At 46.2% G+C, this 25,054-nt stretch overlaps 1 protein-coding gene across 1 annotated transcript in view; it reads left to right on the top strand.

The window, feature by feature from the left end:
* The first annotated feature begins 7,648 nt into the window (after window positions 1-7,648).
* The window catches only part of PRMT8 (protein arginine methyltransferase 8), a 68,619-nt gene continuing 51,213 nt past the window's right edge, over window positions 7,649-25,054 (top strand). The window contains exons 1-2 of the mRNA XM_087967722.1: window positions 7,649-7,886; window positions 24,014-24,199. Coding sequence (XP_087823848.1) covers window positions 7,812-7,886; window positions 24,014-24,199 — 261 coding nt within the window. The 5' untranslated portion in view covers window positions 7,649-7,811. The remainder of the gene's footprint in view (window positions 7,887-24,013; window positions 24,200-25,054) is intronic.

The following is a 25,054-nucleotide window of genomic DNA, read 5'->3' as shown; positions in this document are numbered from 1 at the left end:
CCTTTTTCTTCCTCTTCCTCCTCCTTTTCTCTTCCTCCTCTTTCTCTTCCTCTTCCTTCCCCTCCCTCCTCTCTTCTCTTTCTCTTCCTCCACTTTCTCTTCCTCCTCCTTTTTCTTCCTCTTCCTCCTCCTTTTTCTCTTCCTCCTCCTTTCTCTTCCTCCTCTTCCACTCTCTCTTCCTCCTTCTCTTTCTCTTCCCCTTCTCTTTCCTCCCTCCCTCCTTTCTCTTCCTCTTCCTCCACTTTCTCTTCTCCTTCCTCCTCCTCTTTCTCTTCTTCCTCTTCCTCCTTTTTGTCCTCTCTCTTCCTCCTCCTTCCTCCTCCTCTTCCTCCTTTCTCCTCCTTTTCCTCTTCCTCCTCCACTTCCTCTTCCTCCTCCTTTTTCTCCTGCTCTTCTTCTTCCTCCTTTCTCCTCCTCCTCTTTCTCTTCCTTCCCCTCCCTCCTCTCTCCTCCTCTTTCTCTTCCTCCACTTTCTCTTCCTCCTCCTTTTTCTTCCTCTTCCTCCTCCTTTTTCTTCCCCTCCTTTCACTTCCTCCTCTTCCACTTTCTCTACCTCCTTCTCTTTCTCTTCCCCTTCTCTTTCCTCCCTCCCTCCTTTCTCTTCCTCTTCCTCCACTTTCTCTTCTCCTTCCTCCTCCTCTTTCTCTTCCTCCTCCTTCCTCCTCCTCTTCCTCCTTTCTCCTCCTCCTTTTCCTCTTCCTCCTCCACTTCCTCTTCCTCCTCCTTTCTCCTGCTCTTCTTCTTCCTCCTTTCCTCCTCCTCCTCTTCCTCCACTTTTTCTTCCTCCTCCTCCCCCCTCCCCCGACTAGTAGCAGATGCACTGGACAGTGCTGGAAGCACACACACATGCAGACAAACACACACACACACACACACACACACACACACACTCCTATTGCATGCAGAACGAGGTGAGGCGTCATCCTTACTTGGAGGAACAGGGGACTTACAAAATAGGGCAGCTGCAATTCGTTCCACATAAAATGAGGTTTCCTTACAGTTTTTTATCTTCTTCTGAGCACTAGGAGAACTGAACAGAGAGAACCGAAGGCTGAGACTGCCCTGCACATCGCACCGGCTTTAAGTGTTGTTCACGGAGAATTGATAATCGCCTGAGAACTAAACCCCACCCCCCCTTCTTCCCCCTCCTCTCCCCAGGAAGGTGGTTGAGATGCTTTTGGAAACCAAAGTCTAGCTTTATCTTTTGAACCTCCTCCTGCCGCGGCCACCACCGTGTGACACCAAGCAAGCTGGAAGAAGAAAGCAGGAAAAGGAGGCTTTGAATGCCTATGATCTCAGAAGGCATTTTTCCTCCCCCTTTTCCTTTCCTTTCCTTTTCCAAATTAGAAAGCACTAACCCAGCCGTTTTGCAGGAGGAGCTAAAAACAAACAAACACCAGCTCGGAAAGGTGAAGCATTCCAGAACAGACATGGGAAATGGAAGAAGGTTAGGAGAATAGGAACACTCCACAGAGAAGAAACAATTTCACAACCAACGAGCTGGAGGGGAGAGATTCTCCGCTTTGAGTTAAAATGCCCACCGGGGAGACAGAACAAAGAAATAAATATGCTAACATTTGATGACGTGTTTTTACCCCACGGTCAATCCCTGTTCTCAGCCACTTGAATGTTGGCCTGATTTGTCTGGTGTCTCTTGCTACACAGAAGGCACCGTTCTGACCTAGGCTTCTGTGATGACCCGGTGGGGGGTGGGGGGGAATACAAAAGCAACAAAGTCCCCAAAACAGGTGAAGTCCCTTTAATTCCTCCAACTTGGCTTCAAAGCTCCAATTATCATTGGCTGGAGAAAAAACTCCCCCACAAACAGTTGCGAAAAGGAAGAAATGCCCTTGAAACTCAAAATAAATAGAAAAAATAACACAAACCACACTGAAGCGATTAATGAGACAAGGCAGGATAAGGGCGTGAAGACGTTTCACAGATATTGAAATACACACTCTGGGAAGGATGCCAGAACTCAGATAAGAACTGAAAGACTAGAATTATTTCACGCTTTGCTACCAGCACTGGGCCATGCGCAGTTTGTCCTTTTAAACAGTCCTCACAGCTGCAGCCCATGAAGGGGATCAAGGCCTTTTCCTCCCCCATAGACCATGTCGTTCACATTTCTCCCTTATCCGCTCCTCCCTGTGTGCCCTAGGATGGAGAGGGGATGGGCCTGGGTTTTCCTCTGAATGCCCAGCTGGCCTGTGCCCTTCCCCAGTTTCCTCCACAACCTCCAGAACCACACTTCCACTCCCTGTCGGCTGTTCCTCCTCTCCCTCGTAGTCAGACTCCAACAGGGGCATGACAGCTTCCTTAGAAAGCACAATCTTAATCCTGGCAAAACCTCTTTTATTTCCACGGCTGTGAATTACATTCATTCCCAGCCTGCAAGGCTTCGCAAACAATCTTTCATGGGAATGTTTAGAAACACCCATCTTTATCATACTTGGAATGTGGCCAGAGAACTAATTGCCAGACGCAGGGCAAGGCCAAACTTGACACAGAGTCAAACAGAAGTTTTCAAAGCTTGAACCGACCAGGTGAACTAATTGCTTCCTGCAAAAGCTCACGTCCCGTTCGCTCCTCTTCTATGACCTATGGGAGGGGGATAATCATCTCTGAGTTGTGGCCTTACTCCTGAGTTGGCCCTGCTTTCTCAATTGTTCTTGTCTTCTGTAGCCCTGCACATGCACAGGCTGGGAACCAGAGTCAGCTAACTGTCAGGATTCTGTCAGTTCCCCCCATTTAAATCATGAGTCTCGAGCCAAACTTCCAAAACTTAAAAAGGATTTATTGGGAGTTAACATGTCTGCCACTGCCTGGGTGTAGCTGACTCTGAGGCACATAATTCATTGTCCCCCTTGACCCTGGTTTTCCCCCACCCCCTGGGTGTATCGTAATTCAGATTCTCCAATGGGACACCTCCATAGCCCAGAGTCACCAATCATGCTCTCCAGTTAGAATTTTGCATGACATAAACTTTGGTCACCTAGTTACTATCTTTGAAAACACTTATGGAATACAGTTTCTGTTTGCAAGCTGCTGCACTGCTTCCCCCTGCCTTTCTGTTGGCAACTCTAAAAAGACCAGAGAAATATTGTATGAGTTGACACCCCGCATCATTGCTGTCCGAACCCAAAGGCAGCTGCTGACTGCCAGCCTGCCCTGGCCCCATCTCTGCCTCTGATGCAGGACCCTCGTCTGAGCCCTCCTCAGCCTCCAAGACTGGCCCAGGTTCCTCCCCAACCTCCTCACTACTGTCCGACTCTGCTGCCGGCGGGCCACAACAGGCAGTTGTGTTTCTTCTCAAGTTTTGTTGCTGGGGAGGTGGCAAAGGAACCACCCGTTTGGGCACTGCCCAAACTGGTAAGAATGGGGAGTTCTTAAACTGAAGCTACCCAAGCAAGCTAACTAAAGAGCGAAGAAGAGGCTGCCCAAGGAATTCAGGAGGAGCCACTAATCTTAACAGATTATCTGGCAATTGACGTCAAGGTAAAAGTTTCCCCTTGTCCGGTGGTGTCTGACTCTAGGATAACAGATAACAGATAATCAGAGTTGGAAGGGACCTTATAGGTCATCTAGTCCAACCCCCGCCCAAGCAGGAGACCCTACACCATTTCTGAAAAATGGCAGTCCAATCTCTTCTTGAAGGTCTCAAGTGACCGCTCTAGGGAGCGATGGTCATCTCTGGTTCTTAGCTGAGGGATCCAGCATTGTCTGGAGATACTGCTGTGGTCACATGGCCAGCATGACTATATGCTGAGGCAGATGGAACACAGTTACTTTCCCACTGAAGTTGTACCTAATTATCTGCTCGCATTTGCATGCTTTCAAACTGCTTAGATGGGCGGGAGCTGGAGCAAGGAACGGGAGCTCACCCCATCATGCAGCACTCGGGTCTGAAACCCCGGGCAGTCAAGCTTTCTAGCTGACAATCTGAACAATCTTTAACTGCTGAGTCATCGCCCCCTCTCTGACAGTTGTGCTTTAAGAAACACGGGGACAAACAATACAACATAGTGCGGCGATAACCACAACACCACCAATGTTGAAAGCCTTGGGAGGAATCACAAGACCCTCGGGGTTCAGAGGGTATTGCAGGAGATCTCTCAGGGAACAAGAGTTTCCAAAGGGAAAGGACAAAATTGCCCAAAAGCAACTGGCACAAAGCAGGGCAAGGCCAGAAGGCGAAGTTACCAAAATCAAAACCCAAGAGGTTGTTAAGAGGTGAGGGGATGACACCAACTGTTGGAAGGGCTTCCCTTCTGTTATTACCATCTGGATTTATGACAAGAAAAGGCACGAGGAACTTCAGCCAGGTTCAAGCCAGCTGGATGGACTTTGATGGTCTTCAAGGCCATTGTCCAGTCCGCAGAAAGCCAAGGAAAAATATTGAGGTCAGTGACTAACTGTGCTTCTAATATCTGGGTTCGTGGCCTGTACTATCCATGGTCATCTCTCTCTCTTTTGGTCTCTCTGCCTCTCTTTGTCTCTCTCTCTCTGTCTCTCTGTCTCTGTCTCTCTCTCTCTCTCTGTCTCTGTCTCTGTCTCTGTCTCTGTCTCTGTCTCTGTCTCTCTCTCTCTCTCTCTCTCTCTGTGTGTGTGTGTGTGTGTGTGTGTGTGTCTCCCTCCCTCCCTCTCTTGCCATTTCTGCTATTGATCCCCACTACCATCCTTGTGGCTTCAGTCTTCTGGGTTGTCTTGTTTCCATGAGCCTTGCCTTTTCAAGGACCCGATGAGCAACCCTAAACCAGTTCTGACCCTAGAAGAGAAGTGTCCGGTCTCCTGGGTAAGCCAGAAAAAAAGGGACAACTAGAAGAACAAATTTTACTGGATTAGTAAGGCTGCATTAGCTAAGGCTCAGATGGTTAAAGAGGCTAAAGCTGCGTGAGTTGGAGACCCGAGCGCTGTGTGACGAGCTGAGCTCCCATTACTTGCTCCAGCTCCCACCCCACCTAGCAGTTTGAAAGCACGCAAATGTGAGTAGATGAATAGGTACCATTTCAATGCGTTCCATGCCCCTCAGCATATAATGCTTGGCTACATGACGACGGAAATGTCTTTGGACAATGCTGGCTCCTTTAGCTAAGAAACAGAGATGAACAAGATTGGCCCCTAGATAGGAGAAACGTTTACCTTTATCTTTAAAACTACGTGAACGGAACCATGCAAATCTGAAAACCCAAACTTCCCCACCCCACCCCTCACCCCCACTTTTAACGACTGTATTTGATCCATTAGGACAAGTCCTTCTTCACTTTCTTCTTCTGACCTTGAAGCCACTTCCTCTCTTCTCTAATGGTTTCCTAGGCAGCCTCTCTTCCCTTCCCCCCCAAAAAAAACAATTCACCCATTACAGAAAGTGATGGGCATTGCTGAGAACTAAATCTGGGAGGGATCTCAGGTCCGGTCAGTGTTAATGGCCCCCAGAAGGGGAGAAAGAGCAGGTGGGGGAGGGGCGAAGGAGGAATAGCAACCCAGCTTTCAGATGGGAGCAGGAGATAAACGCTGGAGAGGGATTTCTGGCAGTGTTGAGTACAGAGAAAAGAGGACTCCCGGTCACCATTCTTGGCTGTCTCAGAATAGAATCCCTTTATTGGCCAAGTGTGGTTGGACACACCAGGAATTTGTCTTGGTGCAAATGCTCTCGGTATACATAAAAGAAAAGAGTCAGTCAATAGGAAATTGAATGAGAATAGAATAGAATAGAATAGAATAGAATAGAATAGAATAGAATAGAATAGAATAGAATAGAATAGAATAGTATAGGAAATTGAATGAGAATAGAATAAAATAGAATGAGAGTAGAGTAGAGCAGAATAAAATAGGAAGTTGAATGAGAATAGAATAGAATAAATAGAATAGAATAGAATAGAATAGAATAGAATAGAATAGAATAGAATAGAATAGAATAGAATAGAATAGAATAGAATTAATGGAATTGAATTATTTATTGGCCAAGTGTGATTAGACAGACATACAAAGAATTTGTCTTGGTGCAAATGCTCTCAGCATACATAAAAGAAAAGATACATTCATCAAGAGTCAAGAATCATAAGGTACCACACTTAATAATAGTCATAGACTACAATAAGCAATCAAATCATACTAGGAAACAGTCAATATAAATCGTAAGGATACAAGCGACAAAGTTACAGTCATCCAGTCACAAGTGGGAGGGGATGGGCGATAAGGAGTGATGAGAAGATTAATAGTGATAGTAAATGCAGACTTTGTAAATAGTTGGGCAGTGTTGAGGGAATTATTTGTTTAGCAGAGGGATGGCTTTCAGGGAAAAACTGTCCTTGTGTCTAGTTGTTCTGGTGTGCAGGGCTCTATAGCGTCATTTTGAGGGTAGGAGTTGAAACAGTTTATGTCCGGGGTGAGGGGTCTGTAAATATTTTCACAGCCCTCTTTTTGACTCAGGGTGCAGTATACAGGTCCTCCATGGAAGGCAAATGAAACTGCAAAAGGCTAAGCTTTTCAGGCTCCTGGTTTTGGGCTAAAAAAAAGACAATTGGAAAACCAATTCTTTTCCTTTGAAGAGTTAGCAAACATTTTGGGAAGGGGAAACAACAAGGCAGCAGAAATAGGGCGTTTCAGATGGCTTCCGATGCAGCAGGGGAAGCATGTGAAGGGCCTGGCTCTTTGAAATGGGGGGGAGCGAGAGCCCACTTTCTGGCCTTTGGCTTCCATCCAGGGGAGGGAGGGAGGCTGTAGCGGATTGAGGCTCACTGGTGCACTAAACCCGGACAAATCTTGGTGCCCCACCCTCTTCCTTTGTACATACTGTACAAACGAAGCCATGTTCTCAACTTTGTGGTGCCCCCCTTTGGGCCTGGTGCCCCTAAGCACGTGCTTAGTCTGCTTCGTGGTTAATGCACCACTGGAGGGAGGCTATCCTGGAGGAAGGGTGCCTTTCCCTTCCCTGTGTTTGGGGCTTTGGCTCTTCCTTGTCCATTGGTGCAACCACTAGGCAGGGGCTCACTCAATTAACTTGCTTATCGCGCCGTGCAGGTCCGCAGTCAGGACAGCGGCGATAAGACCGTCCGGCTGAGGCCGGGGTGGGGTGAGGGGGCTCCCCAGGCCGGGTGGGGAACCCTCCAATTCGGGCCGGGAAGGCCCTTCCGGGCTCGGGGAAAGGTCCCGGGGTTGGGAAGAGAGTCTCCGATGGGGACCGTCTCTCCGGGGCGGACGGGACAGGCCCGGAATCGGGGAGGCTCCCGTTAGGAGCGCGGCTCCACTCCGCGGCGGGGAAGCGGGAGCCGCAGCCGTGCTCGGCTGACCTAGAAAGCTTCCCATCTTCACCGCGCCTTCCGCGGGACAGCAGTCCGGCGGGGCTAAGGAGCGAGTCCCCTTCCTTGGAGGAAGGGAAGGAGGCGGGCGGGGGGGAGGAGGAGGAGGAAGGCGGCCAGTCGAGGACACCCGGACTCGGCTCAGTTCAGCTCGGCTCGGATCCTTTCCGCAGGGGGCGGCCGGGGACAATTCAGCCCGAACGCCAGGCAGGCAGGCAGGCAGGCAGGCAGGCGAAGAGCGAGCGACCTTGCGGGGGATACAGCGGAGGGAGAGGCGGGCGGGGGCGGTCGCTCGGGTGCCGGTGGAAGAGGGAGGAGGAAGAGGAGGAAAAGAAAAAAGAAGGAGGAGGAGAAGGAGAAGGAAGAGGAGGAAGAGGAGGAGGAAGAGAAAGAGGAGGGGAAGAGAAAGAGGAGGGGAAAGAGGAGAAGAGGCTCGCGGCGCTGGGTTGGCTGGCTCAGAGCGGAGCCGCTCGCTGGGCGCCGTCTGCGGGCACGGGAAGGGCCGCTCTTATGGGCATGAAACACTCGTCCCGCTGCCTGCTCCTCCGGAGGAAAATGGCGGAGAACGCCACCGAGAACGCCGAGGTAGGTAGCCAGCGGCGCCGCTTGGCCGTCTCTTCGCCCGGAGAACCCGACAGGCGCAGCCGCCGTCGCCGCCGCCACTCTCGGACTTCCGCGGCCGCTGCAAGCGACCGATCCGGCGCCTCGTCCCGGGCCGGGCTCGCTCCTCGTTCGGCTGAAGCCGGCAAGCAGGCGGTCTCCGGCGGCGGAGCTGTCCAGGGTGCTGAACCCAGAAGGACCCCTCTGGAATCTGAGCTGTTACTCGTGTGGTCTCTGCGTGTGTTTGCGAAGGGGTGTGTGTGGGGTGTGTGTGTGTGTGTGTGTGTCGTGTCTTTCTACACCGCTGGATTCTCCGTTGCATAGCCCTTCCCAAAACTTAGCACCGGGGTTCAGGGAGTTTCTTTTGCCCTGCGTGGAGCGCGGGGTGCGTTGCTTTGCCTTCTCCCTGCCTGGCTCTCTCTCCTCCCACCCCCCAAACATGCAGGAAAGCTATCTGAACTCCCGCGAACTGAGGAAATGGGAGCAGAAGGATCTGGAGAAGCTAATTGAAGCAATACATCAAAAAGAGAGAGAGAGAGAAAGAAGAGAGGTGCTAATGGCTGCGAGGCAGCGGCTGTATTTAGAGGGAAGTTAAAAATAGCCCCGGCAAGGCAGGTGGTGGCACATCTGTAATCCTTCGAGAGAGTAGCGGTGGAGGAAATGTCATTGAGGTCTCGCGGTTCTGCAGGAGCTGCAGGACTCCTGGTCTTAGGGGTTTATTTGGTACACGGGGTGGGAGAGGAGAACCCCATTCCCTTAGCAGAAACGCATTCGTGGTTTTAATGAGATAGATAGATAGATAGATAGATAGATAGATAGATAGATAGATAGATAGATAGATAGAATTCTTTATTGGCCAAGTGTCATTGGACACACAAAGAATTTGTCTTGGTGCAAATGCTCTCAGTGTACATAAAAGAAACGATACATTTGTCAAGAGTCAAGAATCATCAGGTACAACACATAATAATAGTCATAGGGTACAATAAGCAATCAACTCATACTAGGAAACAGTCAATAAAAACCATTAGGATACAAGCAACAAGATTGTCAATTGGATGTATCTTGCCTTGATTCTTGGGTTTTGCTACCCTTTGACTGGGAAGAATCGTTTTTGCCAGTATCTCAGTGCTAGTGATGCAAACGAAAATAATCTGCAACAGCTGGAGTAAAGTCCAGCCAATGCTGCTTACAAAGGTCTCAGTCTTGGTGGCTGACCCTGTTAGAAACAATTATAAGGATTATAACTGTGTGTTTTCCTTTGGAATGGGGAAGAGAATAATCCCATTCCAAAGGAAAAATCACAATTATAATCCTTATAAAGGTGACCTGGAATGAATGTTCTTCTCCGGTTTTTTTTTCTTAGCATCTCTCTGATTCTTCTACTGCTTCATAACTCACACAAAACTTCAAAACTGAGATGCGATCCCAGAAAGAGGGTATCCCAACCTAACAGAAGCATAAAGTCAGTGCCATCCAATCTTTCTCAGATTTCAATGTTTCCACCGACTGTAGTTGGAAAATTGGGGTTAAGGTGATTTTAGGGGCAAGGATTACAGAGAATGTTTTCATGCGTGCTTTTTTTTAAAAAAAAAATCATCTCCTTTACTTGGATTATTATTAGATGTCAGTTCAAATGTCAATGTCAATGCAGATTGTGATTGTAATCAAAATAATCCCATCGTCCTGAGCCAATCATTGCCCCAGATCTAACAAAGTACGCCCCCTCTCCAAATTTATCTCTGTTTGTCTGCAGCCCTTTCTGATTATAAGTCAGATTTTCTTAAGATTTTCCATACGGTCAACTGATATCAGCTCTTTAATAGCCATGAATTGAGCGAAAGGATTGTGTTCGGTTCTGAACTCGCTGTTAATCCTTTTTGATTGAATTCTGGTATCTCGAGAGGAGAAAGACTATTTTATTCTGGTTATGTTTTCTGAACCATTATTTTCTGAATGCAGCCTGATCATAAATAGGAAGCCAGGAATGAAACATCTTTGCCTTGAAAATGAATTAAGGAGCACAAACTGGACTTTGGTGTGTGGTGTTTTTTGTTTTTTTTTTACATTTAGTTTACTTTATTGTCATTGCACCTTGCACAACAAAATCGAACACCATCTTCAGTGCACATCATGACCATGAAAATAAACACAAACACACATCCTTCACACTCCAGACATTGAATTGAAAACCCTCGACACCGCACCAACACTGCACGATACAGTAGATTTCAAAAGAGCAGCTGCCCTGGGATAGAAGTTGTTTTTCAGCCTATTTGTCCTTGTTTTTATTATCCTGTACCGTCTGCCAGATGATAATAATTCAAAAAAAGGGTGCCCAGGATGAGAATATTTTGAACTTTCTTAAGGCCGTGGGAGCTATAAAGCTCTTCCAAAGAGGGGAGAGGGCAACCAATGATCCTCTGGGCAATGACGTTAACCCTCTGGAGTGCTGTCCTATCTGCCACTGTGCAATTGGCAAACCATACAGAGGTGCAGTAAGTCAAGATACTCTATGATGCAGTAGTAGAAAGTCACCAGCCGTTTCTCATTCAGTTGTTTTCTGAGAAGCCTCAGGTCATATAATCTCTGCTGGGCCCTTTTGACCAGGGGTGCAATGTGAGCACCCCAGGTCAGGTCCTCTTTTAGGGTAACACCCAGAAACTTAAAACTGACCACTTGCTCCACTCGGTCTCCAGTGATAAGCAAGGGCTGGATGTCTGATCTGTTCCTTCTATAGTCTGCTATAAGCTCCTTGGTCTTATTGGTGTTGTGGACCAAGTTATTGTCTCCACACCATGAAAGCAACTGGTCCACCTCATCTCAGTAGGCAGATTCATCCCTCCCAGAGATGAGTCCCATCACTGTTATATCATCTGCAAATTTAGCAATAGTGTTACTAGCGTGAGTGGGAATGCAGTCATGCACATAAAGAGTATAGAGTAAGGGACTCAACACGCAACCCTGTGGTGTGTACCAGTGTTAAGAATAAGGGCTGAAGAGGTATGATTACCTCATCTGATCCTCTGTGAGTGGCCAGTCAGGAAATCCATACTCCAAAGGCAGATTGAATAAGAAAGACCAAGGTCCAGAAGTTTAGACACTAGTCTATGTGGAAGAATTGTGTTAAATGCAGAACTAAAATCTACAAAAAGCGCCTGCTCTTTGTGTGATAGAAATAATAGCTCTATATTTCCAAAGAGTTCCTTCTGTAGCAAGGGTGCCCAACAGTGGTGGGCTGCAACCGGTTTAACAACCGGTTCTGTGAGCTCACGCAACATTCAAAAAACATCAATTTGAACCTTTACAGCTTACCTTCTAGGCCAGGGGTGTCCAACCTTGGCAACTTTAAGCCTGGAGGACTTCAACTCCCAGAATTCCCCAGCCAGCAAAGCTGGCTGGGGAATTCTGGGAGTTGAAGTCCTCCAGGCTTAAAGTTGCCAAGGTTGGACACCCCTGTTCTAGGCGGGCCCAGTAAGTAGAACAGCTGAGGCGCGGAAATCCACTGTGCCACATGAATCAGCTGACCTGAAAAAGATGGAAATATAAGACAGAATAGGACGGGTGTGGGTCCAGCTGATCATTGGAACTACCAGTCCGGTAGAACCAGTTTGAATTAGCAGCAGCCCATCACTGGTCCTCAACCCTCAGACCAGGCCCCGGTATTGGTCCATAGCCTGTTAGTAAGCGGGCTGCATATCTGGAAGTGAGCAGCGGGTGGGCAAGCGAGCGAAGCTTCATCTGTATTTGCAGAGGTGCCACAACACTCACATTACAGTTTCAGTTCCACCTCAGATCATCAGGCATAAAATGGGAACCCTACCCCTGTGAACCGGGGATGCGAGGGATCTAAGTTTCACAATCCTCTCCTCCACCACACCCCACAGTCCGTGGAAAAAATGATCTTCCGTGAAACCAATCCCTGGTGCCAAAAAGGTTGGGGACTGCTGGCCTGTAGGATACTCAGAAGGGAAGGAGCTGGAAAGCTGCAGACCATCCATCCACTTGGTGTTAGCAATTGTGATGACCCAGAGCATGGCCCTAAAGCAACCAAGTCACAAAGGTAGGTAAAGTAGGTAAATTCCTCCAACTTGGCCCCCAATGTCCAGTTATCATCGGCTGGAGAAAAAACTCTCTCCCAAGAACAGTTTTTAAAGGGAAGAAATTCCATCAGAACCCAAAGTACATCTAAATTATAAATAAAAACCAACACAAACCCTGCTGCAGCAATTAACGAGACAGGGCAGGATAAGGAATTGCAGACTTCAAAAGATAATGAAACACACACAGTTGGGAGGACGCCAGAACCCAGATAAGGCTTGACAAACAAAGATAATGCACGCTTTGCTTCCAGCAACTTTGCTGTGCGCAGTTTGCCTTTTTAAACAGTTTTCCCAGCTGCAGCTAATGAAGGGGATCAGGGCCCTTCCCTCCCCTGTAAACCAGTTAACTTACATTGCTCCCTTCTCCGTTCCTCCCTGCATGCCCAAGGATGAAGAGGGGGTGGGCCTGGATCTTCCTCTGAATGCCCAGCCGGGCTGTGCCCTTCCCCAATTTCTTCCCCAGGCACTGGAGCCACACTCCCACTCCCTGTCAGCTGCTCGACCTCCCCCTCAGAATCAGATTTCAACAGGGGCATGACAGCAAGATACAAGATAGAGCTGAGTCCCAGCTGATTGGCTGGGTCTTCTTTAGTTGCCCTGCAGAGGAGATCGGAGCTGGAAAGCAGGTTAGTGAGGTGGGGGAGGAAATGGGGATTTTGTAGTATCCTTCCCCTGCCCTACCCCTCAATCCACATCCATCAAGCCATGCCCACAGAACCAGTAATAAAAATTTTGGAATCCTACCACTGGTCGTAAAGTGTGGAAAACGGTCATGAGTCACACATATTTTCAGTGCCATTGTAACTTTGAACAGGCCACACTGCTCACTTTTGGGAACTGCACTTTGAAAAGAACCGGAAGAACCTGGGACAGATTTAACTGAGAATCCAAAGTGGAGGAATGATGAAAGTTACCCCTCTTCAACTTGCAAGAGAGGAGGCCGGAGGGAGTTTCTAGAATGGTCTAGAAAGACTGTCTGATGCAACAGGGGCAGACTTGGTTTTCGTCAAGACGGAGAGAGAGAAAACGTTAAAACGAGAAGGAAGGAGATTCAAGTTGGGTATTAGGAAGAACTTCCTGAATTGGCAAGGTGTGGAGTAGAGAAGCTGGCTAATGGCGTTCCTAATTACAGGAATCTTTTGAGTTCACATCAGAGGGTTAGTTGTGTTTGGGGAGCTGGCTCAGAACACAAATTTCTGACCCAAATGAGGATGCGCCTTCCATGTCTAGAGAGACCCTGCTTCCCCAAAAATATGACCTACCCTGAAAGTAAGTCCTAACTTGATTTTTACACGTGCACCCAATATAAGCCCTACCTCAAAATAAGCCCTAATTAAGACCCCGCCCACCCCAGAATGGACGGGTAAAAATTAAGCTAGGGTGTGGATGGTGGGGGGGTGGAGCTGCCTTACTACTTACCTTGGGCAGTTGTAGCCAGGCCTCACACACCCTGACACCTGTCCTCCTGCCCATTTCTTCTGCAGCCGGCAGGGCTGGCAAGGCTGCCCTGAAGGCCTCTGTAGCTGATAACAAAGCTCAGGATCGATCCAGAGTTATCCACTGCAGAGGCCTTCAGGAAAGCCTTGCCGGCTGCAGAAGAAGAAGTTCCTGAAGGCCTCTGACAGCGAAAAGGAGACCCAGGATCGACGCATGCAAGTGAGGTTAGTCAGTGGATGACATCCCCCCAAAATAAGACCTGGTGCCTTTTTTGGTGGCAATTTTTTTTTAAAATAAAACAGGGTCTTATTTTTGAGGAAACACGGTACATAAGCCTCCAACCTTCTTATTTGGCAGTTAACCTGCACATTTCACCTGGCACACAAGAAGGTCATATTTAGAGAGATTGGTCATTCCCCTAAGAAACTTCCATCCTGATTTCTTTTTAATAGCTATTCTTTCTGGTACCACAGATCTTTTGATGCCCTTGCTCTTAACTTTTGGCTACAGATGACTCTGGTCTCACCACAGCTGCATCTCCACAGGAGATGGTGAAGGATGTGACTGAAGACAGAATGCTGAAATCTATTCTGGATCTCTCGGTGGCTTGGCTTCCCTACTTTTAACATTCTTGAATGTCATCAAATGGGATTTGTTTCCTAAATGTTATGGTTATAAATGTGACGCTGAAGAAAACCGGTATCATGTGTCAAAAATAGTAAGAGTAGGCATTTAAAGCTCTTTTGAAAGGTTGGGGAAAAAATAGCACCATAGCAACCATGGGAAGCGATACAACTTGCAAATAGAAAGAAACTAGCAGGTTCACCCCTAAATGAAATGACCTCTTTGTTCCAGCTTTCTGCAGTTTATAAATAGCCTGAAACCTATTTTCAAAAGCACCCAGGAGGGGTGCAAAAAATGACGCCATCTTCCAAACCACATTCTTATTCAGATTGGCTCTGATGGACAGAGATGAGTAATCTAAGGGTAGGACAATCTAATAGATTCAGGTCTCTCTCTCCCTCCCTCCCTCTCTCCCTCCCTTTCTCCCTCTCTCTGTATGCTTTGAGGCCAGTGGTTCTACCGTGTTTCCCCCAAAATAAGACCCTCTCTTATATTTTTGCCACCAAAAAAGGCACCAGGTCTTATTTTCAGGGGATGCCATACACTGACTAACCTCACTTGCGTGCATCGCCCTCGGCCTCCTTTTCGCTCTCAGAGGCCTTCAGGAACTTCTTCTTCTGCAGCTGGCAAGGCTTTCTTGAAGGCCTCTGCAGCCAATAACAGAACTCTGGATCAATCCTGAACTTTGTTATGAGCTACAGAGGCCTTCAGGAAAGCCTTGCCAGCCTTGCTGGCTGCGGAAGAAATGGGCCAGCAAAGCAGGTGTCGGGGTGTGTGAGGCCTGGCTACAACTGCCCAAGGTAAGTAGTAAGGCATCTCCACCCCCTCATCCTCACCCTAGCTTAATTTTTACCCATCCACGCTGGAGTGGCGGGATCTTAATTAGGGCTTATTTTGGGGGTAGGGCTTATATTGGGTGCACGTGTAAAAATCAAGGTAGGACTTACTTTCAGGATAGGTCATATTTTCAGGGAAATAGGGTCTCCGCCCCACCTCTGGAATTTGAACAGTGAATTACGGCTTATAGATGGCCAGAGGTGGGGCCCACCAAAGGCACCTGCCAACGCTAGGTTACCAAATGTAATATATGCAGTGTTTTTTAAAGAAACAAATGAGAAGAGAAATAAGGGGGGAAAGGGAGGGAATGCATGAAAACAGTTCTTGAGTGACATGCGGTATATGAGTTTGGTTAACATCCGTTCCCATTTCCCTTACTCAAGCCCTTTCTGCAAAGAGTACAAGGCTAGAGAAGAATCTTAGAATCATCGAAAGTGTGATTGGAAGGGGTCTTAGAGATCACCTACTCCAACCCTTCAACCCTGTGCTGTGGGGTCCACTAAATTGTACCTAACAGGTGGATCTCCAGCCCGTGTTCAGAAAACCCCCAGTGAGGGCAACCCATCATCACCCTCTTGGCAATTCAGAAAGTTCTTCCTTATATCCAACTTGGGAGTTGGACTAAAAGATCTTCAAGGTTTTTTTTAAGGGTGGTACAGGCATACCAATGCAAGCATGCCAAGTTCTCCTAGAAAGCAGAGTGAAGTAATATTTGCACCAAGTCTCAAGTTTATCCAACTCTGCTCTTCTGTTCTGTTCTTCTGTTATTCCCCAAAAGAGAAATTAGAGAAACTGGAACAGCAGAAAAAGAGCTGGTTGAGGTTCTAGAAATAAAAGAACGAGAAGGATGATCAATAGAGGGAGATGAATCTCAATAGATCCATTGTGCTGGCTGCAGCCACGGTTCTTTCCAGATTCGTGTTTCTCTGCTCTCTTCATTTTTCTTACAGCTCCTCTGATATTTCAGCTTCGAGAGCTGCAAAATCAGCTTACTTACTATTTGGCTTCGGCTTATCCCGTCTTCATCAAAATAGAACCCTGACCTTCATTACCGCTTGCCTCTGGGTGAAAACTGGGAACATCTGCACTTTGGGGCAGGGCAAATGGCCAAATACTCCAGAAGTCTATTGAATCACGAACAGGATAACATATTCCAATAATCTCTCTGCAGCTATCATACCTTTTTTCACATGGCAGAATAATGATGATGACTACTATTATTATTATTATTATTATTATTATTATTATTATTATTATTATTATTATTATTATTATTATTATAATTATTAATTATTATTATTATTATTATTATTATTATTATTATTATTATTATTATTATTATTATTTATTATTTATTATTTATTATTATTATTATTATTGGCAGAAAATAGCACACTTTCCCTCTGTTGGAAGAAATGTCCCTCTGGGTTCAGATCCCAAGTGGGGAGAAAGACACTGGAAACATGGAGGCTGATGAGAAAGATGGTTTTAATGGTGGACAGGACCACATGGGTTTGAAGTCCTGGGTAGCTGACCACATGGAGTGGAGAGTGAGATATTTTTATACCTTCTCTTGGGCTTTGTATGTTCTTCCTGTTCCTGTGAAAGAAATGTATCCCGATTGGTTGTCAGACTCCCGTGGGGCCATGCAGGGGTAACTTTGTAGGTTGTCTTGAGTCCCAGGCTTGGTTGAATCTTGAGGGCAGTGGTGGGATTCAAAATTTTTCAATACTGGTTCTTTGAGTTTCGCTTGGTGGGCGTGGCTTGGTGGGCGTCGCAGGGAAAGGATACTGCAAAATCCCATTCCCTTCCCACCCCACTTGCCTGCTTTCCAGCTCCGTTCTCCTGCGCAGGGTAACTAAAGAAGACCCAGATGATCAGCTGGGACTCAATGGGAGGCAGAGAATAGATGGGGGCGGGGCCAGTCAGAGGTGGGATTTGCCAGTTCTCCAAACTACTCAAAATTTCCACTACTGGTTCTCCAGAACTGGTCAGAACCTGCTGAAGACCAACCTCTGGTAGAGGGCTAATCCTATTATGTCCTGAGGGTGAAGGTCTTTTGTGTTGTAGATAATCTGGCCCAGCCTTTTGTCTTTAGATGGGATGGCCTTTCTGGGGCTATTAACAAAGGTGGGAGCTGCTTTCCAAGAGCATGTTTCTTCTTTTCTCATCCATCCAGGGACATATAATATTCTGCCTTTCTTAATATTTCCTACAATATTTCATTCTTCTAGGAGAAGGGTGGGTGCTAACTTTCTACACCTCAAAATAGGTATCAATTCCTCAATATAACATTTAGGGATCAGATGCTCAATTCAATGCAATACCTTAGTTCTTTTTTCCCCCCACCCCTCCCTAAGGCTGCTGGAAATCCAAGATTAGACTGAAAAGAGCCTTAAACCTCTTGCAAGGGGATTCTTTATAGGTTCTCATTCTTGGAAAAATTCCAACAGAGGATAATGTCTATGTTGTATTTGCAGAGAAAGGTCTAATTACTATGTTGTGACTCGCCAGGGGAAGGAAGAATATCACCTAGCAACCAGGAAAAAAGGCAGCTTGGTTTTAAACCCGTTTGTTACCTTTTCTGCTCTTTTGAAATAGATTTGGTGGGAAAATACGGCAACAGGGCTCCCCTTTTGAACCTTCCCGTTTTCTAGCCAAAACCCGACTCAAAACTTCCACGTGTCGATATTTGTGGCTCATCTCTTCCGAAAGCTAGATTTTAAAAAGTTGTGCGAACAGGTTGTCACCCTTCCGGAGACAAATGTTTTGCTCTTGTCAATTGGCAGTGTGGATTCAGCCAAAAAAGAGAGAAAGAAAGAAAGCAGAACGGCTTGAGCTGTGATTTGAAGTCAAATGTAATTGTGCTGCCAAATCGGGGGATTTAGAATAGATTTTGCCAGTAGCCAGTCAACCCAGAGAGGCCTTGGGAGAAACTAGGAGCAAAATTAATGAATGACCGTCACTAATGAGTAATTAACTTTGGGTTTGGCAAGAAAGGGGTGAGGGTATTAGGGTTCCCTCCTCCCCAGGGAAGGGAGTTTGTGCTGGATCCATTGACAAAAGAGAGTGTGATGTGATCAACTCAGGTTTATGGACAGATTTTTCTTTTAAAAAAAGCCTCTCATTTCCTAAATTGGGAAACAAGTGCTAACTGAGGACAAGGACTATTTAATCTGTGCCGATACCTCAGATTTTGTGCTTCTTATCTGTTTTTTCCCCCCCTCTAATACATCCCACCCCCGTAACTAACCCAATAATTACAACCGATCCTGCTTTGGGAGCTGTGATAGCTACAAATGCAACTAGTTGTACTAGGTCTTCCTCAGCTTACAACCTTTAGTAGATGGTTCAAAGTTACATAGCACTGAAAAAAAGTGACTTCGGGCCGCTTTTCACAGTAACAACCCTTTGCAACATCCCCTGTGGTCACGGGATCTAAATTCGGAATGCTTGGCACCTGACTCGTATTTATGCCAGTCCTGGGGTCACAGGGAATCCAGGGGGGAATGAGTCTGCCGACCGAGATGAGGTGGACCGGTTGTTTTCGTGATGTGGAGACAATAACTTGGTCCTCAACACCAATAAGAACAAGAAGCTTATAGTGGACTATAGAAGGAACAGATCAGACATCCAGTCCTTGCTTATCAATGGAGACCGAGTGGAGCAAGTGGCCAGTTTTAAGTTTCTGGGTATTACCCTAAAAGAGGACCTGACCTGGTGGGCTCACATTGCAGCCCTGGTCAAAAGGGCCCAGCAGAGATTATACCACCTGAGGCTTCTCAGAAAACAACAACTGAATGGAAAACTGCTGGTGACCTTCTACCGCTGCACCATAGAAAGTATTTTAACTTACTGCACCTCTGTATGGTTTGCCAATTGCACAGGGGCAGATAGGACAGCACTCCAGAGGGTTAACGTCATTGCCCAGAGGATCATGGGTTGCCCTCTCCCCTCTTTGGAAGAGCTTTATAGCTCCCGCTGCCTTAAGAAAGTTCAAAACATTCTTATTAAAGATCCATCTCATCCTGGGAACACCCTTTTTTTTTGAGCTATTGCCATCTGGCAGACAGTACAGGATAACTAAAAACAAGGACAAATAGGCTGAGAAACAGCTTCTATCCCAGGGCAGTAGCTCTGTTGAATTCTGCTGTAGAGTGCAGTGTTGGTGTGGTGTCGGGGGTTTCCGGTTCAATGTGTGAAGAGTGAAGGATGTGTGTTTGTGTTTAGTTTCATGGTCATGATGTGCACTGAAGACGGTGTTTGATTTCGTTGTACGAGATGCAATGACAATAAACTAAACTAAACTTTTGCACCTTCTGACAAGCAAAGTCAAGGCGGGAAGCCAGGATCCCTTAACAAACCTGTATTACTCATGTCACAACTGCAGCGGTTCGCTTAACAACTAGGTTGTAAAACGGGACAACAGTCACTTAACAAATGTCTCACTTAACAACAGAAATGTTGGACTCAATTGTCGCTGAAGCCAGGGGTCCTTGGCATCTACTTGTGGACTTCACTCCCAGATTCCTCAGCCACTGGCTGAGGATTCTGGGGGTCCACAGCTAAGGCCTTGCACCCTGTAAGCCAAGGACTACTGTACTAAAGCATTTGGCCTTTTGGTTTCGTTAACATTATACATTTCCTCCCAAATCATAGCTGTGTCTTAAATCACAGGCAGGGAGGCTGTACACAGCAAGAGATCTCTCTCTGTGTAATCACGAAATCAATTTCGGTGGCACTTTTTCTAATGCAGTTTTTTTTTAAAAAAAGAAAAGCATGAATTTTTGGCTCTCCTCCTACAGGATTTATCTCTGTCTTTGTTTAGGGGGGGGCAGGGGGAAGCACGTTTATTAACATTTCAATAAATAAATGATCAGTCTCTACCTTGAAGAAAAATGGAGGGGGAAAAAAATAGAATCCAGCCTAAATTCCATTGTCAGCAATGGACAAAGCTGAATAAATGCTGCTTGTCTATTAAAAATCTTAAGGTGTGTGGCAATACAGATTGAAGATAAGAAGGCTAATTAAGGAATCCTGTCTCCTGCTCAGCCCTCTTCTGCGTTCGGTTAAAATTGTGAGGTCCCTTGACGCCTTAGCTTAGGAAAAACCGGGGACATCACAAACTCTCTCTCGGAGTTCTCAGATCAAGAGCAAGGAATTAGATTCACAAGAATCTAACTCCTTCTGTCTCTTCTTTTTTTAGAGAAGAGAGGGCCACTCCAGGTGAGGAGGATGGCTCTTCAAATTCCATAAATTATCACGGGGCCTCCCTTTGCTCCAGAGAGAGTAAACATCTGGGCAGCTGGAATCCTGCCCACTTCCCTTCATCGATGCAGAAGAGATTTTATAGGGCTGATGTAGTTTGGCTCCTACATCTCAAACTTTTCTTTGAGCATTCTCATAGTTGAGGTACAGGGATACCCAGAGAGAAAGCAGAAGAAGCTCTGCGTAGAATTGGTAGGCGAGACCACGCCTTGAATATTGCATCCAGTTTAGGTCACCAGATTGTAAATAAAAGATGTTGAGGTTCTGGAAAGAGGGCAGAGAAGAGCAAGAAAGATGATTAAGAGCTTGGAAACCAAAATATATGAAGAACGGTTGCAGGAACTAGATATGGCTGGTCTAGGGAAAAGAAGGACTAGGGGGTGACATGATAGCAGGGTTCCAATATTTGAGGGGCTGCCACAAAGACCAGGGGGTCAACCTGTATTCCAACTCAGTGATCGCCAACCAGCAGGAAAATTTTGGTGGTCCACTGTTAGGGATATACACCCTAGCAGAACCTGCACGGCAGTCAGGCAGGCAGGCAAATATGTGAGATAAACGTTTTGCAGCTTACACTCAGTAAAACAGATACAATGTGCTAGTTAAATAGTTTATTCCAGTAAGATTTATAGCATAGTCAAACAGTCCATATATCATACACTAGTTCAGTCCATCCAGGGATTATTCAGTTGCAAAGTCCAGTGTCGAAAAAGAGGTCAGTAAACTTACAAATATCAGTCCAGTAATATATCTCTTCACAGTAGAGATATGAAGAAATCAAACCTCCTTTCTTCCTTCAGCAACAGCAAAGAACACGCAGTTAACAATCCATCATCGTCAGCAAGCAATCCAGTAAGCCAGCAATCAATCCAGTTCTCTTGCTCCCTCTTAGGGCGATTTACAGCCGCACCCAAAATTACAAGCTTTGCAGTTAAAGTGACACACACTTAAACTCACTATCATAGTTTATATATATTATTTTACCCAAACTACGTTAGGTAACGTTGTTATTCCTAACATCCATGGAGAAATGTCACCCCCAAAGCAATTAATCCAGGCTGCATGGAAACACAAGGCTGCGCTGCCCACATGGCCTGCGGGAACACAAGGCTTGCGTCGCTTGCGTTGCGAACAACATGAGGTAGTGAGGAGAGGGGGGAAAGGGTGGAGGGGGGGGGGAACTTGCCCCACTCACCCCACACACCTGGCCTGGCCACTGGGCTGCTTCTTTCTGCTTCTTTCTTCTTCTGCTTTTGGCTGCACACAAGGAAAGCAGCAAAAGTCTTTCTTTCTCCCCCCCAAACTCTGCCAGAAATGAGTCTTTGGGACCCTGCAAGGCATCCTGCTCCAAGAGGCTGCACCAGTGCAACTAGTCTCACAAAGGCTCATCTCTGGCAAAGTTTGGGGGAGAGAAAGAAAGACAGTCTGCTGCTTCTGCTGCTTTCCTTGAATGAAGCCAAAAGTCTCTCTCTTTCTTCCCCTGAGAACGGAGCTGGAGCTGGTATATTGCGATCCCAAATAAAGAATGATTGATCGGTAGGGAAATGGGGTGGGGAATTTTCCTGTGGACTTTTTTGGGATTTTCCCAGGGTCTCTTGGCCCGTGGGATTTAAAATTATGAGTTTGGTGGTCCCTGAGGTCCAAAAGGTTGGCGACCCCAGCTCCAAAGCACCTGAGGGCAGGAGAGGAAGCAGTAGACGGAAACTCATCAAGGAGAGAATCAGCCTGGAACTAAGGAGAAATTTCCTGACAGGGAGAACAAATAACCAGTGGAACGTCCTGCCCCCAGAAGTTGTGTGTGCTCCATCATCGGACGTTATTTAAAAGGAGACTGGACAGCCATTTGTCTGGAATGGTACAGGTAGTCCTTGAGGTACAACAGTTCATTTAGTGAGCATTCAAAGTTACAATGGCACTGGAAAATGTGACTTATGGCTGTTTTTCACAGTTACAACCTTTGCAGCAATTTCCCGGATCGAGGGATCAAAATTCAGGTGTTTGGGATCTGACTCAAACTTATTACCTTTGCTGTGTCCCTGGGGGTCATGTGATCCCCCTTTGCAACCTTTTGACCAGCAGAGTCCATTGGGAAGCCAGATTTGCTTAACAGCCAGGTTACTAACTGATTAACTGCAGTGATTTACTTAACAAAGGTGGGAAGAAAAGTCATAAAATGGGGGCAAAGCTCACTTAACAAATGTCTCACTGAACAACAGAAATTTTGGGCTCAATTGTGGTCATATGTTGAGGACTTATATAGGGTATAAGCAGGGGTGGTATTCTACCGGTTCAGACCGGTTCTATAGAACTGGTTGTTATGATTCTGTGCAGTTCAGAGAACCGGCAAATCTAAATCCAAAAATATAAGGTTTCCTACTTGATCAATGGATTGGACTAGAAGACCTCTAAGTTCCTGTCCAATTCTGTTCTTTTGTAATTCTGTTATTTATTTATTCATGGCATTTATCTAGCCAACCAGCTCATTTTGCACTTAATATTTTCACGGCTATTTTAGCTACCACGCTTTTGCAGCCCAAACCAGATGGTTGCTTTCTGTTTTAGAAATTGACAGAGACCTATTTATTGTTTGCTTGGACGATGCCCAAGAAAACTTTGCTTGAAGTTTGAAAGAGGATGGTTTGAGCTGCAGCTCCTGAGAAAGATGTCATACTTGAGGTCCCGGAAATGCAAGAGAGATATAAAAGCTATTAAAGAGGCTGTTAACAACCATAATGGACAATTTTCTTGGTCGGTGATTTAAAGGAATCTCCATTTGTGCGAGCTTGTATAAGCCCTACTGCAGAGAGTGGTCAGATTTTCTGGCAAGCTTTAGCGAGGGAGGCAGTCTGAGAGTGAATGTGCCAGAATATCTGAGAGACTACAGATAGCTCTTAACTTACAACAGTTCATTTAGTCAGTTGCCAAAAATGTAAATTTTGATTACATGACCACCGTGGGGTTGCTGCAATGGTCATAAAGTGTGAAAAATTGTCATTTTCTTAAAAAATTTCCAGGGTTGGAGCATTCACAACTTCTGGAGGCAGGTTGTTCCACTGATTAATTGTTCTGATTGTAAGGAAATTTCTCTTTAGTTCTACCCTGCTTCCCTGAAAATATGACTTAACCCGAAAGTAAGTCCTAGCTTGATTTTTACACATGCACTCAATATAAGCCTTATCCCCAGAATAAGCCCTAATTAAGACCCCGCCCACCCCAGAGTGCACGGGTAAAAATTAAGCTAGGGTGGGGATGGGGTGGTGGTGGAACTGCCCTACTACTTACCTTTGGACAGATGTAGCCAGGCTTCGCACACCCCAACACCTGCCTTGCCGGCCCATTTCCTCTGCAGCCATCAAGGCCGGCAAGGCTTTCCTGAAGGCCTCTGTAGCTGATAACAAAGCTCAGGTTCGATCCAGAGCGCTGTTGTCGGCTGCAGAAGCCTTCAGGAAAGCCTTGCCAGCCACAGAAGAAGTTCCTGAAGGCCGCTAACAGTGAAAAGGAGCCTGGGGGTGACACACGCAAGTGAGGTTAGTCGGTGGATGACATCCCCTGAAAATAAGACCCGGTGCCTTTTGTGGTGGCAAAAAAAATATAAGACAGGGTCTTATTTTTGGGAAAACACTGTAAGTTTCTTCTCTTCTTGATTAGTTTCTACCCGTTGCTTCTTGCCCTAATTTAAAGAGAGCAAGACAGGAAGAAGAGGTTGAGCTGGTAAAAAAAGTAAGATCCCTAAATACCGAAAAATATGAATAGAAAGAAAAGCAAATATGGAAAGTGCAGAAGAAAAAGATGTGTGGGCGTAAAATGCTATGACTATTTATTTTTTCTTGTGACGCCTTTCAGGTGTACAGCGGTGGCCCCAAGCCTCTCCAGCCAGTCACCATGCCGAATCCTGTCCCGCCTGCCATTCAAACTCCATTGGCGCCAAGTTGTCCCGGCCGAGGCAAGATGGCGAAACTCCTGAACCCAGAAGAAATGACGTCGAGGGATTATTACTTTGATTCGTACGCTCACTTTGGAATCCATGAGGTAATTGGTCCAAGAGGCTGAGTGGTTTTGTCACAAGGCCCAGAACGGTGTGCTATGGGGGTTTGAGGGTGGACTTAAGCTGAAATCCAGGTTTTTCAGCCAAGCCCCTGAAATCTGCTTGAAAAATCCACTTGGAATTCAATGTAGAGAAAAGCAAGATTTTGACACTTTAGGCAACGAAAACCAAATTCACTGGTATAGAATAGGTAGAATCTGATACTAACTTTGAGAGGGATCTTGGAGTCCTAGTGGACAATCATTTAAATATGAGCCAGCCATGTGCTGCAGCTGCCAAAAAAGCCAATGCAATCCTAGGCTGCATTAACAGAGGGATAGAATCAAGATCCTGTGAAGTGTTAATACCACTTTATAAGGCCTTGGTAAGGCCACGCTTGGAATACGGCATCCAGTTTTGGTTGCCATGATGTAAAAAAGATGTTGAGATTCTAGAAAGAGTGCAGAGAAGAGCAACAAAGGGACTGGAGGCTGAAACATACGAAGAACAGGAACTGCAGGAATTGGATATGTCTAGTCTAGGAAAAGAAGGGTAAGGGGTGGGCTGCTAAGGGTTCGGGAAAGCCCCCTAGCCAAAGTTTATTTATTTATTTTATTTATTCATTTATTTGATTTGTCAATCACTTACAAGATAATAGGTATAAGTAAAAACATAGTTATGAATACATGAAATGGATAGATATAAGAAAAATAAAAAGAAACAATAGGACAGGGACGGTAGGCACGTTGGTGCACTTATGCACGCCCCCTACAGACCTCTTAGGAAAGGGGTGACATCAATAGTAGACAGTCTAAGGTTAAAGTTTTTGGGGTTTGGGGAAGAAACCACAGAGTCAGGTA

This window comes from Notechis scutatus, chromosome 6 (genome assembly GCF_049901735.1).
Source record: "Notechis scutatus isolate UNSWTSFEM ecotype Mainland chromosome 6, rNotScu1.2, whole genome shotgun sequence".
Lineage (NCBI taxonomy): Eukaryota > Metazoa > Chordata > Lepidosauria > Squamata > Elapidae > Notechis > Notechis scutatus.
The sequence above is the reverse complement of the archived record's forward strand: the minus strand, read 5'-3'. Positions and strand labels throughout refer to the sequence as shown.